The sequence below is a fragment of the Vespula vulgaris genome, chromosome 4 (genome assembly GCF_905475345.1).
Source record: "Vespula vulgaris chromosome 4, iyVesVulg1.1, whole genome shotgun sequence".
Lineage (NCBI taxonomy): Eukaryota > Metazoa > Arthropoda > Insecta > Hymenoptera > Vespidae > Vespula > Vespula vulgaris.
In genome coordinates this window covers 5,582,111-5,595,204 of record NC_066589.1, presented here as the reverse complement: position 1 = coordinate 5,595,204, position 13,094 = coordinate 5,582,111, and the positions used below count along the sequence as shown (strand labels likewise).

At 32.0% G+C, this 13,094-nt stretch overlaps 1 protein-coding gene across 15 annotated transcripts in view; it reads right to left on the bottom strand.

Moving 5' to 3' along the window:
• LOC127063100 (solute carrier organic anion transporter family member 74D) overlaps window positions 1-13,094 on the bottom strand; it is a 91,462-nt gene that overhangs the window by 17,737 nt on the left and 60,631 nt on the right. For 11 of the 15 annotated variants that reach the window (XM_050992427.1, XM_050992429.1, XM_050992435.1 and 8 more), the window contains one exon: window positions 275-739. In XM_050992427.1, the coding sequence (XP_050848384.1) occupies window positions 275-589 (315 nt within the window). In that variant the 5' untranslated portion in view covers window positions 590-739. Of the gene's footprint in view, window positions 1-274; window positions 740-5,147; window positions 5,321-13,094 lie in introns of those variants that run through there. The other 4 variants (XR_007781264.1, XR_007781265.1, XR_007781266.1 and 1 more) reach the window with 2 other exon arrangements.

Here is a 13,094-nt window from a genome sequence, read left to right as displayed (position 1 = left end):
CCTAATTAGTGATATATACCCGAAACTAGGAGAATTTCCGTCGTCATTTTTTTTCATTTTTAAATTAAACTCCTTACTTAAATAGTACGATAGAGAGAAAGAACTTCATTTACGTTTGCAAGTTTTTAACTGGCGACGTTCGAATAATTGAAATTTACTAGTTGAATATTTAACAACGTAATTGTTAACTTGTAAACATATAAACAAAATATATAATTATATATATATATATATCATCATCATCATCAACAAATCTGGAAATATCGATACTAACCCAGGTAATGCAAAAAGTGGCCAAGAAGGCCTGCTTCGTGGCAAAATATTGCAACCAATGAGGTCTTAATGGACCCCAACCACAGGAAACATCAGCGTCATCGAATTCCGTGTGAAGGCTGCTCGATTTTTCGTCAGGCACGATCAGCTTCCCATTCTCGGCAGCTCCGATATCATTTAGTTTCCCATTTGGTATCGAGCCATTGTTGTTATGTTTGCTACAGATAAGGCCGTTCCCATTGGCCATTTTTGCTGGTATTATCGTGAGAGCCTCGACGGTGCCATTCGCCAGAATCTGTGTGTCCTCACCCGCCATTGTCCTCGGTTCTTCTTCTTCTTCTCTTTCCCTTTTCTTCTTCTTCTTCTTCTTTTTCTTTTTCTTCTTTTTCTTCGTCCTTCCTTTTCCTCTTTCTCGTAGTAATCGTTTCTCTTGCTCTTGCTAAGACACCTTCTCGATCGAGTTGATCTACGTAAAAATAGTTGTAATATATTATTTCGGATTCTGCTCTTTCTGATTTCTTGCTTTTCTCTCTTATTTCCTTCTTTTTTTTATTTATTTATTTATCTCGAAAAAGAATTTTCATGTATTCGAGAAGAAAGAAATAAAACTATTACTATTACTATTATTATTATTACTACTACTACTACTACTATTATTAATAAAAATAAAAATAATAATAATGCCGTTTTTAGAAGAGACTGACGCACGAATGAGAGACTTGTGAACGCAGTAAATGAAATCACAAATATTTTTATTTAGCATAATATTGCGAGAATTATCCTTATATATTTTGCTATATTTATTAGAATAATATTTGTAAACTCTTGTTTGTTTCTTTTTTAACGAATATTGTTTTTTGTTTGTTGACATTTTTCCTAGTAATATAATTTTTCATTTAAACGATATTTTGTTCTCAAAGTTGGTAAGAAAGGAAACTTTTCTCTCTCTCTCTCTCTCTCTTTCTTTCTCTATGGAGTTCTCGAGAGAATCGATCGGATCTACCTCGATCCTGATCAAATCGTGCATGACTCGTGATTATCGAGACTTCGCGAACAAAGAAGAACGCGTATTAACTCACGAGTCACGACAGTCTAGAAAATCGCATATAACGTCCGCCATGACTATTCATGGACCTTTACTACAATTGTTTAGATAATTTAATGTTTTATGTGTAAATATTAACATGCTCGTTTATTTTCAAACTAATCAATATGCTTTATATACTTAAATATTATAGTCATTAAAAGTTTCGAAGTTTGTTGAGTTGTAATCGATTTCATTCATAATTTACAATTAATTTTAATAGAATTAAATTTTATTTTGTACTTTTCTATTTCATGTGCCTATATTTGAATATTAACGAAAGATTGTAAATTAAAATATCCAATAATTTATATTTGAATAAAACAAAAAAAACAATAATACCACATTAATCACACTTATCGCTGTAGTGTAACATTAGATATTAAATACAGAAAATTGCGATATTACTTATTGCCCAACTCAATATATTATTATTCTAGTATTGTGTAATAAATTATACTATTGCTGTAGTATCATTAATTTACATATTAAATACTAGAAATTCCGACATAGATTATTGGCCAACCGAATACGATTTCGATGATACATATCTTCGTCTTGTTCGAGTTTGCGGTCAAAGTATAATGTTCAAATAAAAAAATATATATATATATATTTCCATATTTCCCCTTTTACGAACGAGAATGGTTCGATCGTAAAAATTGATAGAAGTTCTGCGGTCAAAGAACGATCTTTCACTAATACGATCGGTAAGCTTGTGAAAGGATCATCTACGTAAGTAAGAAAGTTCACGAGACACCTTGTAGACGTGAGTCCTCTCACTTTCGTCCGTGCCCGACTTTCCTCATTTCCCTTACGTTCCATCGCACTGACTACTATCTCGCCAATGCGGTTTTCACTGACACTGACGACGAGTACGAGAAGTACGAGTAATAAGAGTGAGTGAGTGAGTGAGTGAGTAAGAGAGAAAGAGAGAGAGAGAGAGAGAGAGAGACTAGAACGCACGAGAGAGCCGATTTACCTGCAAGCACAGCACACACACACAGCGGGTGACCGCGAAATAAGATTCGTCACTTTCGCCATTACGTTCGCCTTCGTTTCCTACGACGCGAAACCGGTCGACAGATCGATTCGACGAGACGAGACCTCAAAATCCTTTCCATCGAATCGTGTTAAATAGTTTACAACTTTCTATTGAAAAATAATTCTACGGAATATTTATGTATAATTAATATATATAATAATTATATAAAAATATTGTATATATAAATATTATATAATAATTTTATATATTATTATAGTATAGTATTGAAAAATATAATAAATGATAAATATTGATATAATATTTGTAGATACTATAATAATTGTGATAAAGAATATTTGTTAATTTTATCGAAAATGTCGACATTCTTTATCGGTAAGCTCGACGTTATACCATTGCATTGTATTTGTTAAACACACACGCATATAAAATATATTATATATTAAATTACTTATTTAGATATCAAATATCAAACTCAAACTATTAAAATAAAAACAGAATACATTTTCGATTAAAATAAATTCGATGAAATGAATTCGTGATAAACACCGTATTACGTTCGGATCCATTGTGAGAAGGTTAGAAAAATTTGTTAAATAGTTGTGTTAGAAGAAAAGAGAATGCGATCGAATCTCGAAGAATGCAAGCTAAAAAGGGATCCCATGAGAGACTCGAGGCCGAAGAACCGTATGTTTATGTCTCGTTTGCATACGCGTAGACATGCGGCCACTGTATAACAAAGTTCCGGAAGAGGATGCGAACGTTTGCAAATGGATTTTACAGCGTCGTTAATGGCCTAATCACAACGCATTGCTATATACATACTTACGTACATATGTATGTACGTATGTACGTATAATATGTATTATATCTGCGCATATATTGGTGTATGTATGTACGCATAAACCGTCAGTGGTAACTGACCTCCGAAAGATCCTCCAAGAATATCGATGCTTTTACGATGTGACGCCATTTCTATGCGCCATTGACCCGAGATCGTATGTTTATTAACACCTCGAGAAACGCGTGCTTCTTGTCCTCGGCAGAAATAGAGGAACGATCTATGGGCTCTGGATAGATCGAAATCTATCGAGAATCGAGAATATATTTTGATTTTGTGTTTCGTGTACTTGTAGGGAATAATAATAATTTTTGTATCATGTTTAACAAAAATATAACGTGAAAATTGTAATAGTATAATAATATAGTATAATACTAAATAATTACAATCTCTACTATAATCGTATATTTTTTATGTTATAAGTATATACTTTATACTAATATAATTATATATTTATATTAGTTATATATATTATTTTTGTACTTTATTTATTCAATCGGTTATATCACTATCAATTATCTATACTATTTTCAAGTATAACTAAGTCTGTAATTTTAAAGTTAAGTAGAGTAACAAAGTGTTACCTTAAAATAATCAATCAACCTTGTTATTCGATTAAATGAAAATTAAAGTAGTAATAATAATAATAATAATAATAATAATAACAATAACAATAATAATAATGATCACTTTTATCAATCTTTTCGTATTTTTAAATTCCTCCCCCATTCACCTTGGTTCGTAGCTTCGAGAGAAACTATTTAATAAGACGAGCGTGCTGCTTTCGAAGAATTTTACTTTCGTCGAATCGTCCGAGATCGTTAGAAGCAACGACGATCGTTCGGATGTTCGAGCAAGGTCGCAAGTCTCTCTCGTTTCTGCGAGAGGCAGAAAAGTAAGAGAGCCGCAAGGCTCGCAATCGATTACTTCCCGCTCGTTAAAGTGGATCGAAACGTGGATTCGTATCCAGGCTATGGTCAGAACAAAATCGAGAGCGAACTCGATGCGATAAAGAAAGACAGAGAGAGAAAGAAAATTATAGAGAAAGAGAGAGAGAGAGAATTGTGGTAAGCATAGCGAACCATAGTGAAATTCTAAAGAAACGTCTTTTCTTTAGAATGATCTTTCTCTTTTACGACTGACTTCTTTCCCAATCGTTTGATTTTTGTTTGCGTTTTTTTTTTATTTTTTATTTTCTTCCCCTATACTACTCCACAAAAGAAAATATTTTACGATGATACAACGATAGATCAAAAGTATCTGGATCGGAGCAAACATTCCAGAGAGATTATTTCCCAAATCGTTTGGATCCATACTCGTTTTCGCGACCTTTTATGCTAATTTAATATTTGTTTTAATATCACAATAAGATTTATCGGATTATATAGTTTTTGATAAAATAAAGAAAAGGAAAAGAAAAATTAACCTATGAAATCTCGAAAGAAATTGATTTTTCAAATAATCTAAGAACATATATCGACTCGATCTAATTATGATAAATATCGTAAAGGAATTGTCAAAAATCTTCGATTTGTCAATTTATAGTATAATTTTATTAGCACATGTGTACCATTTATATCTTATAGATAATATTTATTAATTACTATCATTTACGTACTCGCGTAAGTATCAAATCGAATCATGTTTTTATTGCTCGTAATATCGCAGGAGATCTTACCGTAAGTTCTTTCTCTCTCTCTCTCTCTTTTAGTATCGAGTCTCGACTAAGATTTCTTAGGCTCCTAGGCGAGACCAGGTGTGAGGCAGAACAGGAGGGGGTATGGAGGGTGAGGGGGATGGGGGTTAGGGAAGAAATTTCCGGTAATAAATTGTCGCGGTATGCTGGCCGTAGGCTTGAATGGGGACTCGAATGTCTCGTAACCGTCGGTAAAGTTGCCCACACGTAGTGGGCACGCACGTATATACATAGATACATAAGTACTCACATAAGTATATATATATATATATTTATACGTATATATACATGAGGTGGATAAAGATGTCGATAGACTTTAAGATAGCGAGTTGGCCTGATCATCGTCTCGATTCTTGTTTCTTTCTTAAACCTAGCTCCTTTCTCGATTACGATCGATCTTCCAAACTTGTCTATTGCATTTCTCTAATAAAAAGGAAGACATGAAGTAAGTATCTTATTTACTCTAACTTTCTCTCTCTTTTTCTATATATATATATATATATATTTACTTTATATATATTTACTTCACTTTTTCTTTCAAGATCATTGATATCAAGCCATACACGCCAGCCGATTTATTGACGCAACGATTTACTACGACGTCGTTATCTATGTTCTATAAAAGGAAAACTATTTTATCTACTAAAATATATATACATATATATATATATTATTTTAGTGTAGCTATATACATATATTATATATATATATATATATATATATATATATATATATATATATATACATTATAGTAATACACGGTATATCTCTACCATTTATATACACACACATATATACATATTATACAAGAAATCGAATGATGTCAATTTTGAATTAATTTTTGAATAATTCGATGATTTAAAAACAAAAAAGAAAAATTAAGAGAATCGAAAGATAAAGAGAGAGAGATAGAGAGAGAGAGAGAGAGAGAGAGAGAGAGAGAGAGAGAGAGAGAAGTGAGGAACGTGGTGGCCAGAAACGCACGTGGCGAGCGACACGTGCGTTGGGTGCGCGCGCGCGGACACTCAGCAGCTCCAGACTTGGTCTAGGTCGCCGCCTTTCACTGTCCTACTGACGTGTGTCTCGTGGTTAGTTGGTTAGTTAGCTTATTCTCGTACGACTACGCACCACCTCAATGCCAGACCCCGCGTCTTCGTAACGTCGTCGTTGATCGTCTCTTACGCGTGTCTCTTAGACACACGGAAAAGTCTTTCTTTTTGTCTTTCTCTCTCTCTGTTTATCTGTCTGTCTGTCTGTCTGTCTGTCTGTCTGTATGTTTGTCTGTCTATCTGTCTCTTCGTTTTATCTCTTCACTTTTTCTCCATTCCAATCATCAAGCAAAGTTACACATGTCGGTAAAATCTTGATACTACGCGCCAATGAAGATTGATTAATCCAAAGAGTCCCAATAAAATTTCGATATTTCCAAAATTAAAAATCGCATTTACGAGGTAAGAAAATCACGCGATTTTCAATCAACGGAATATCCGAAGAAAATTTCATCGTTCGATTTTAAAACGAAAAGTTGTTTTAACAATTATCTCGTTTACGTCGATAAGTAGAGTCGGATTAAAGGAGTAAGAAAGAAGAAAGAACAAGAATAAATAAATAAATAAGTAATTAAATAAATAAATAATTAAATAAATATACTCAAATGCAGATGAATATATATGATATGATTTTTTTATTGACATACAGAGAGACAGAGAGAGAGAGAAAGAAGAAGGTTTCTTTAATAAGAGTAACTGTATCGAGAGGTACCTACCGCGTGGAAACATAAATTACGAAGACAGAAATGCGTTGGGGTCCTATCGAGGCGACCTTCTTTCGAAGGCGAGATAGTAAAGCGTTAATTTTAATTTTTTTTTCGTTCTTCTGGATTTTTTTCTTTTCTCCTTTTTTTTATTCTTTCTTTTTCTTTTTCTTTTTTATCGAAACTGGAATTACGAGCTTCGCTAATTAACTCGAGACGATACGTGGCCGAGGTAAGCGAGGCCAGTCGAGAGGGTTTTCAACCTCGCAACTTCGTATATCGATGGATATCCAAGAATATATCAGAGATGAGAGAGTTTGATGTAGCGTGTATGTAGGTACAGTGTTCTTCGATGATTTTATTCATAGGGTTGAGTATTTCAAAGAACATTTACCAGAATTGATCGTCGGTTATCAATCAGCACTGTACATTATTCGAAATTAACTTAAACGTTCTTATTGTAATTTTATTAAAATTAATAGAGATATGTCTAGCTTGATCCAATATTTTTTTTCAAATACATTTTTTGTTTTTTACTAATAAGCATTCGATTTATTTTTCAATCAAAAGATTGTCATCAGGTATGTAGCATAAATCAAAAGTAATTTAAACTTTCTCTAATATTATAATTTTTTTTTCGAATTAGATTATATTACTTTTTTTGTAATCGAATTATAATCTATCGTTTCATCTATGTGTCAAACAAAAAAGAAGAATTCTTTTTCTATCGGAGACTATTCGGTTATTTTTTTTTTTTTTTTTAATTAAAAAATTTCACAGAATTTGAAATCATTCGATGAACTTTCACTAATAAAAAGAAAATAATTCGAAGAAGATCCCGGTAGTTTCTTAATCGTAAATTTATACGCCTATTTCTTAATCATGTTTCTCTTACATATATATGTGTGTATATGACGTCGTATGTGCTATAATAAATGTGCTGTAACAAACTATGTAGTCGTAAAAGCTGAAAGTGGATAGATATGTACATTGTACATAGAACGATTTACGGACGGAAGAAGAAAGTCAGAATCCGTTATTAGATCACTCGATTGTTCGTAAAATCGAAAGTAGCGAAAGTAATTCCCACGGGCAGAGAAAAACGACAGAGTGGTGATTCTTGAGGTGGTTTAGTTGAAATCAGAAAAAAGGGAAACGCGCGAGAGTTTTAAATTAAGATCGTGCAGAATCAGATAGTTTGTACGTGAGAAGTTAATTTATTTAGTTTACTTTTCTTTAATTAAAGTAATTTTCAAGAAACAAAGAGAGAAACTATTTGAACAACTAATCGAACAAGTTTCATTTTTTTATGACTTATGTATCATATTATATCTTAAAAACTTTTAATATAGATCATTGCATACATATTGTCATGAAATTTGTACGAAAATGATTATATAGAAAAAGAAAAAGAAAAAGAAATCGATCATCTACATAAATCTTTTTGAAAGATTAATTCAATATTAATCGCGTTCTTTTTTTTTTAGATTTTTCGATTAATAAAAATTTCGATCACTTATTAAATCTTTTTTCACAGATTATTCTATCAATATCACACTACATATAACAATAATTTCTTTCTATTTATTTACTATATTTATAAACTATCATTATTCAAACAGAACGATCATTATTCAAATAGAATTGAACTAGAAACGAAACGATTATGTGTTATTACTGATATACCAACATTAGCCATTTCCTTCAATCCTTAATATCCTTATCCTTCATTCAACGTAATTACTAACGATTAAGGAATTCGCACGTTCCTACTAACTTTCAAGTTCCTATTAACAACGTTTTTCCCCCTTTCACTCTTGCCTTATCTCCTTATTGCTCTTTATAAAATCGCGTTAACGTCACTTATCAACGTAAATCGTACGATATCAAGGTCAACGTCACATCATCCATCTTTCTACGTCAAGTAGAAAGTCTAACTCCTCTAGCAAGCTGCTAATTTGTATACTCGTGATATGATAAGAGATAGGTAATATAATTTCTTATGAAATCATTTTCATAAGAATAGACTTCACAAAAAGTTTTACTTTTATTTTTGATATTTCATTTTTTTACCACACTTATTATTATTATTATTATTATTATATAATTTATTGATTTGTCTTTTAACGTTTATAAACATTTTACTATATTTTTCATTTTTAATATTTTCACGTCTACAAATTTTAGAAATAGAAAAGAGTTATTATTCGGAAAGATCTGAAAGTATCTCGGAAAATTATTAGAAAAAAAGAGTGAAAAAAACAGAAAAGAGGAAAATAAATTTCTTTTTTAAATCGCCTCATTAACTCTGTATCGCGACGAAAAAAAAAAAATAAAAATAAAAATAAAAAAAACAAAATAAAAAAAAAGAAAACGACGATGACGAATATGTAAAAACGAAGAAAAAAAAAAAGAAAAAGAAAAAAAATCAGCTCGTTTATTTGATTACGAATAAATGGCGATTAATTTAACCGAAGATTCGATACCCACATTCCTTCGTTCTCTTTCTCTTTTTATAAATATCATATATCAATAAATAAAAGGAGACTCGATAGTTTTTATTTCATGGAGAAATACGTCGCAGCAACAGTAACAGAAGCATGGGGGAAGGAGGAAAGGCAGAAGTCGAGAAATATTTTCCGATCGTTAAAAAATTCGAAGAATCTTTCCAAGTGCGGTCACGTCGATCGAAGAAATTCCAAATTGTTTGAAGAGTCCGTATCAACAACGTCTCTCTCTTCTTTTTTTTCTCTCACTCATTCTCACAATTTTCATCTCACTAGTGTTATTATCAACTTGCATTCAAGTCGAGTAATCGAACCGGTTCGGATAGTTTTCGAGGTAGTCAAGCAAACAGGAAAACGATTCTCACGTCAAATAACGAAGTTGACTTTACGTAAAAGTTCGATCTCTCTCTCTCTCTCTCTCTCTCTCTCTCTCTCTTTCTGTCTCTCCGTCTCTGTTTCTGTCTCCGTCTCTCTTTCTCTTTCTATATCATTCTATCTTTCTATCTTTCTCTTCTTCTTGATCCGAGAGACTTGGTACTGCGTAGAAGTTGCCCGGACGCGTCCGATAAACCGGTTAGATATGGCCGATTAAAAGCACTGACGCATTCGTAGAAAACCTTTCGGTGAATCGTTCGATGCGCTTCGAAACTAATCCATGATTCTTGTTCATGATGACGACAACGAGGACGACGAGGAGGACGAAGAGGTCGATGTGATGATCATCGTCGAAGAGAGATTCGTGGTGGTCTCGAGTAGTTAGAATCCAAAGAAGAAGACGATGGCTCGATCGTTTCGTAAACGAACTTATCTATAGCATGTGGAAAGTTGATTCTCTATACGATTGAATCGAATTACGAAATAATTTGCAAAAGACTCTTTCTTTTTGTCTCTATCGATTTTTAACATTCTCTAAAATAATTCAATTTGTATAATAGTAATGTTTCTAGATATTATTCAACTTGAGTTTTATAAATCGAATATAGTTGAAAATTAAAAGATAATATTCGATCATATTTATCATAATCATGTAATTTATAGAATATTATTACGTAGGTATTATATATAATATCTAGATTTTCAGATAGAAATTAGCAAATAATTTAAAATTATATAATTACGTAATTTATTAATTATTGATATATTTATATTATAAAGATGTATCGATTAAATCGACAGAGTTGCAAATATATAATATTTCCAATATTAATTTTCTAATATAGAAAAGAGAAAGTTATAGAAGCTTTAATTTCATATCTAGAGTATGATTTCAAATTGAAACGAATGTTCAATTATGATTGTCATATATAATAATTATATATCTAAATAACATTACGATTATTACATAATATCTTATATACATATGATATGTATAAATTGAAAATAGATATATGTGGGTTATTGGATACAGAAAGATTCGAAACTGCGACAGAGACTTTGAAACGAAAAACTTTAGAAATAGTGCGCAGCATCCGTGATCGGTCCAGCAGCAAGTACGAGTTCTCCACCCGCGTTGTTACACGGCTCACATAGAGAAGAGAGGCGATATCTCGGATGCTACGGACGTGTACGATGTAATAATAGATTGTATTCACAGCCGGGCAGCAAGTCCAGCACCATCCTCTCGAGCACAAATTACGGACAATCATAGCCCCGGCGCTATCGGTATTATCTTTTTGGCAAATAACACGCTGCGTTCTAACGTACATACGTACGTGTATGTATATATCTACTACGTAAATACATATATATATATCCATACATATATACGTACGTACATACGTACGTATATACATACATGCATACGTCTTTGAAAATCTTTGAGTAAACTCAGATTCATCGTGAGCTTGTATCTTCTTCGTTAAAATGAAAAAAAGAGAGTCTGTCTGACAAGGAGATTCCTTCGTTATGAAAATCAACGAAGAAAGAAGAAGAACAGCCTAACTGACGTCTAACGAATATGTTTCTTTGTTTTATCCCTTCGACGAAGTTGTTGCGAATCTATGATCTCTGTTCGTAATCGTTTTCTATCTTTTTTTTTTCTTTTTTTCTTCTTAGACTTCTTCTTCGGCTTCTTCGGCATCTTCTTCTTCTTCTTCTTCTTCTTCTTCTTTTTCTTCTTCCTTTTCTTTTTCTCTCATTCTATCCTTCTGATCATTACCATACGGTCCTATGTTTGATATCTCCTCTTTGTTAATTGCTTATACTCATCTTTGCTTTCTACAAACCAGTTGATACTTTCGAAAATAGTACTAATCCATTTTTAGCTCTTTTGACTTTTATATCTCACTAATATTATTAAAAAAAAAATTGTAATTATAAAAAGAAAAAATCGTGAAACGAAAATTCTTTCTTTTCTTTTTGATAAATTCAATAAAAGTTTGTTTAGAAATTAACGAGTTCTTAAGATATTGTACATCCTGTACATGATTAGATTCGTAATAATTAATATAAAAAAACTAGATTAGAAAAATTCATCCCTTTTTACAAATTCAATTTCAAATCTCTTTACAAAATTAAAAACATTATTATAAGACAAATCCTCTATGCAATTAGATCTATAATTTTCAAATTAAACACTTGAAATAGAAATTCGTTCGCTTTTCAAAATTTAACATAATTCTTTTTAAATATTAGCCAATGAAGATATATATATATATATATACATATATTTTGTATGTGATTAGATTTGTATGAAAGAATAATAGGTAAGGAAGAAGAAGCAACGAACGAATGAATAAACGAACGAGCGATTAAACGAACGAAAGCGATAGAGTAATTGTTGGTAGTAGTAGTAGTAGTAGTAGTAATAGTAATAGTAGTAGTAGCAGTAATAGTAGTAGTAGTAGTCGTCCTCGCTGGTCGTCCTCGCATCCTCAACTGCGCGGGAAGCGGCATTGAGAGGTGACCTAGTTTGAGACAGTAGGCTCATCGCCACTGACGACGACGAAGATGACGATGACGACAACGACGACAACGACGACGACAACGACGATGACGATGACGACGACGAAGAGGACGACGACGACGACGACGACGACGACGATAAATTTCTCTATGCACCTCTCTACGCGTGTATATTTATAGGTATCGACGTTTATGCGTAGGTGTATTCGTATTCTTGTAATTCGCGCATGCGCAACATGTCTTCCAGCTCCCGATGCACTCATTTTTGCATCGAGAGTGCAATTCTCAGATCATCGTGGTTTCTTTATGGATATAAAAAGTAATCGTGCGAGATATTTTTTCATATATTCTTCTTAAAAATGATTACAAAAGAAAAAAGAAAGAGACAGAAGGGAAGAAAACACCAGAAAAAATGTTTTCAATTCTTTTCTCGCTTGTTCGACTCGGTCATATTTTTTTAATACGAATTTGGAGAAAGATTCTCACGTTATTTTTTTTTGGAAGAAAAGAAGTATAATAATGTGATAGTTGAATACTTAGATTTGGATATTTTCTTTGAAAGGAAAAAAAAAAAAGGAAAGAAAATAAGAAAATAGAAATCATTTGTATTGTTCAAGTTTTCAATATTGTTAGAAAAATTTAGAATAAAAGGTTATCGTTATCAAATATGTTTTCGTATAAACGAAAAATTAGTCATTACGTGTATATATCCTAGATACATAGATGACAGGTCGTAAAACGGAAATGGTTTTATTGCCACGACGATAATAAGTACAACGTGTGTATGTAAATTACTAGAACGTAACTATCTAATCGTCCGTATGTGACTTTGACACCTTTGTGTTTCTAAGAGAATCGTAAGAGTATATTAGTAAGATATCCATGTTTTTTGCTATTACCAATTGTTATTGTAAATTATGTGTAGCCAAATTTAATTACTTTTATCTCTTTTTTTACAAAGGTGAAGAAAACAGACTTCGTATGTATATATATATATATACACACATGTACGAAGACTATACGAATAACTATA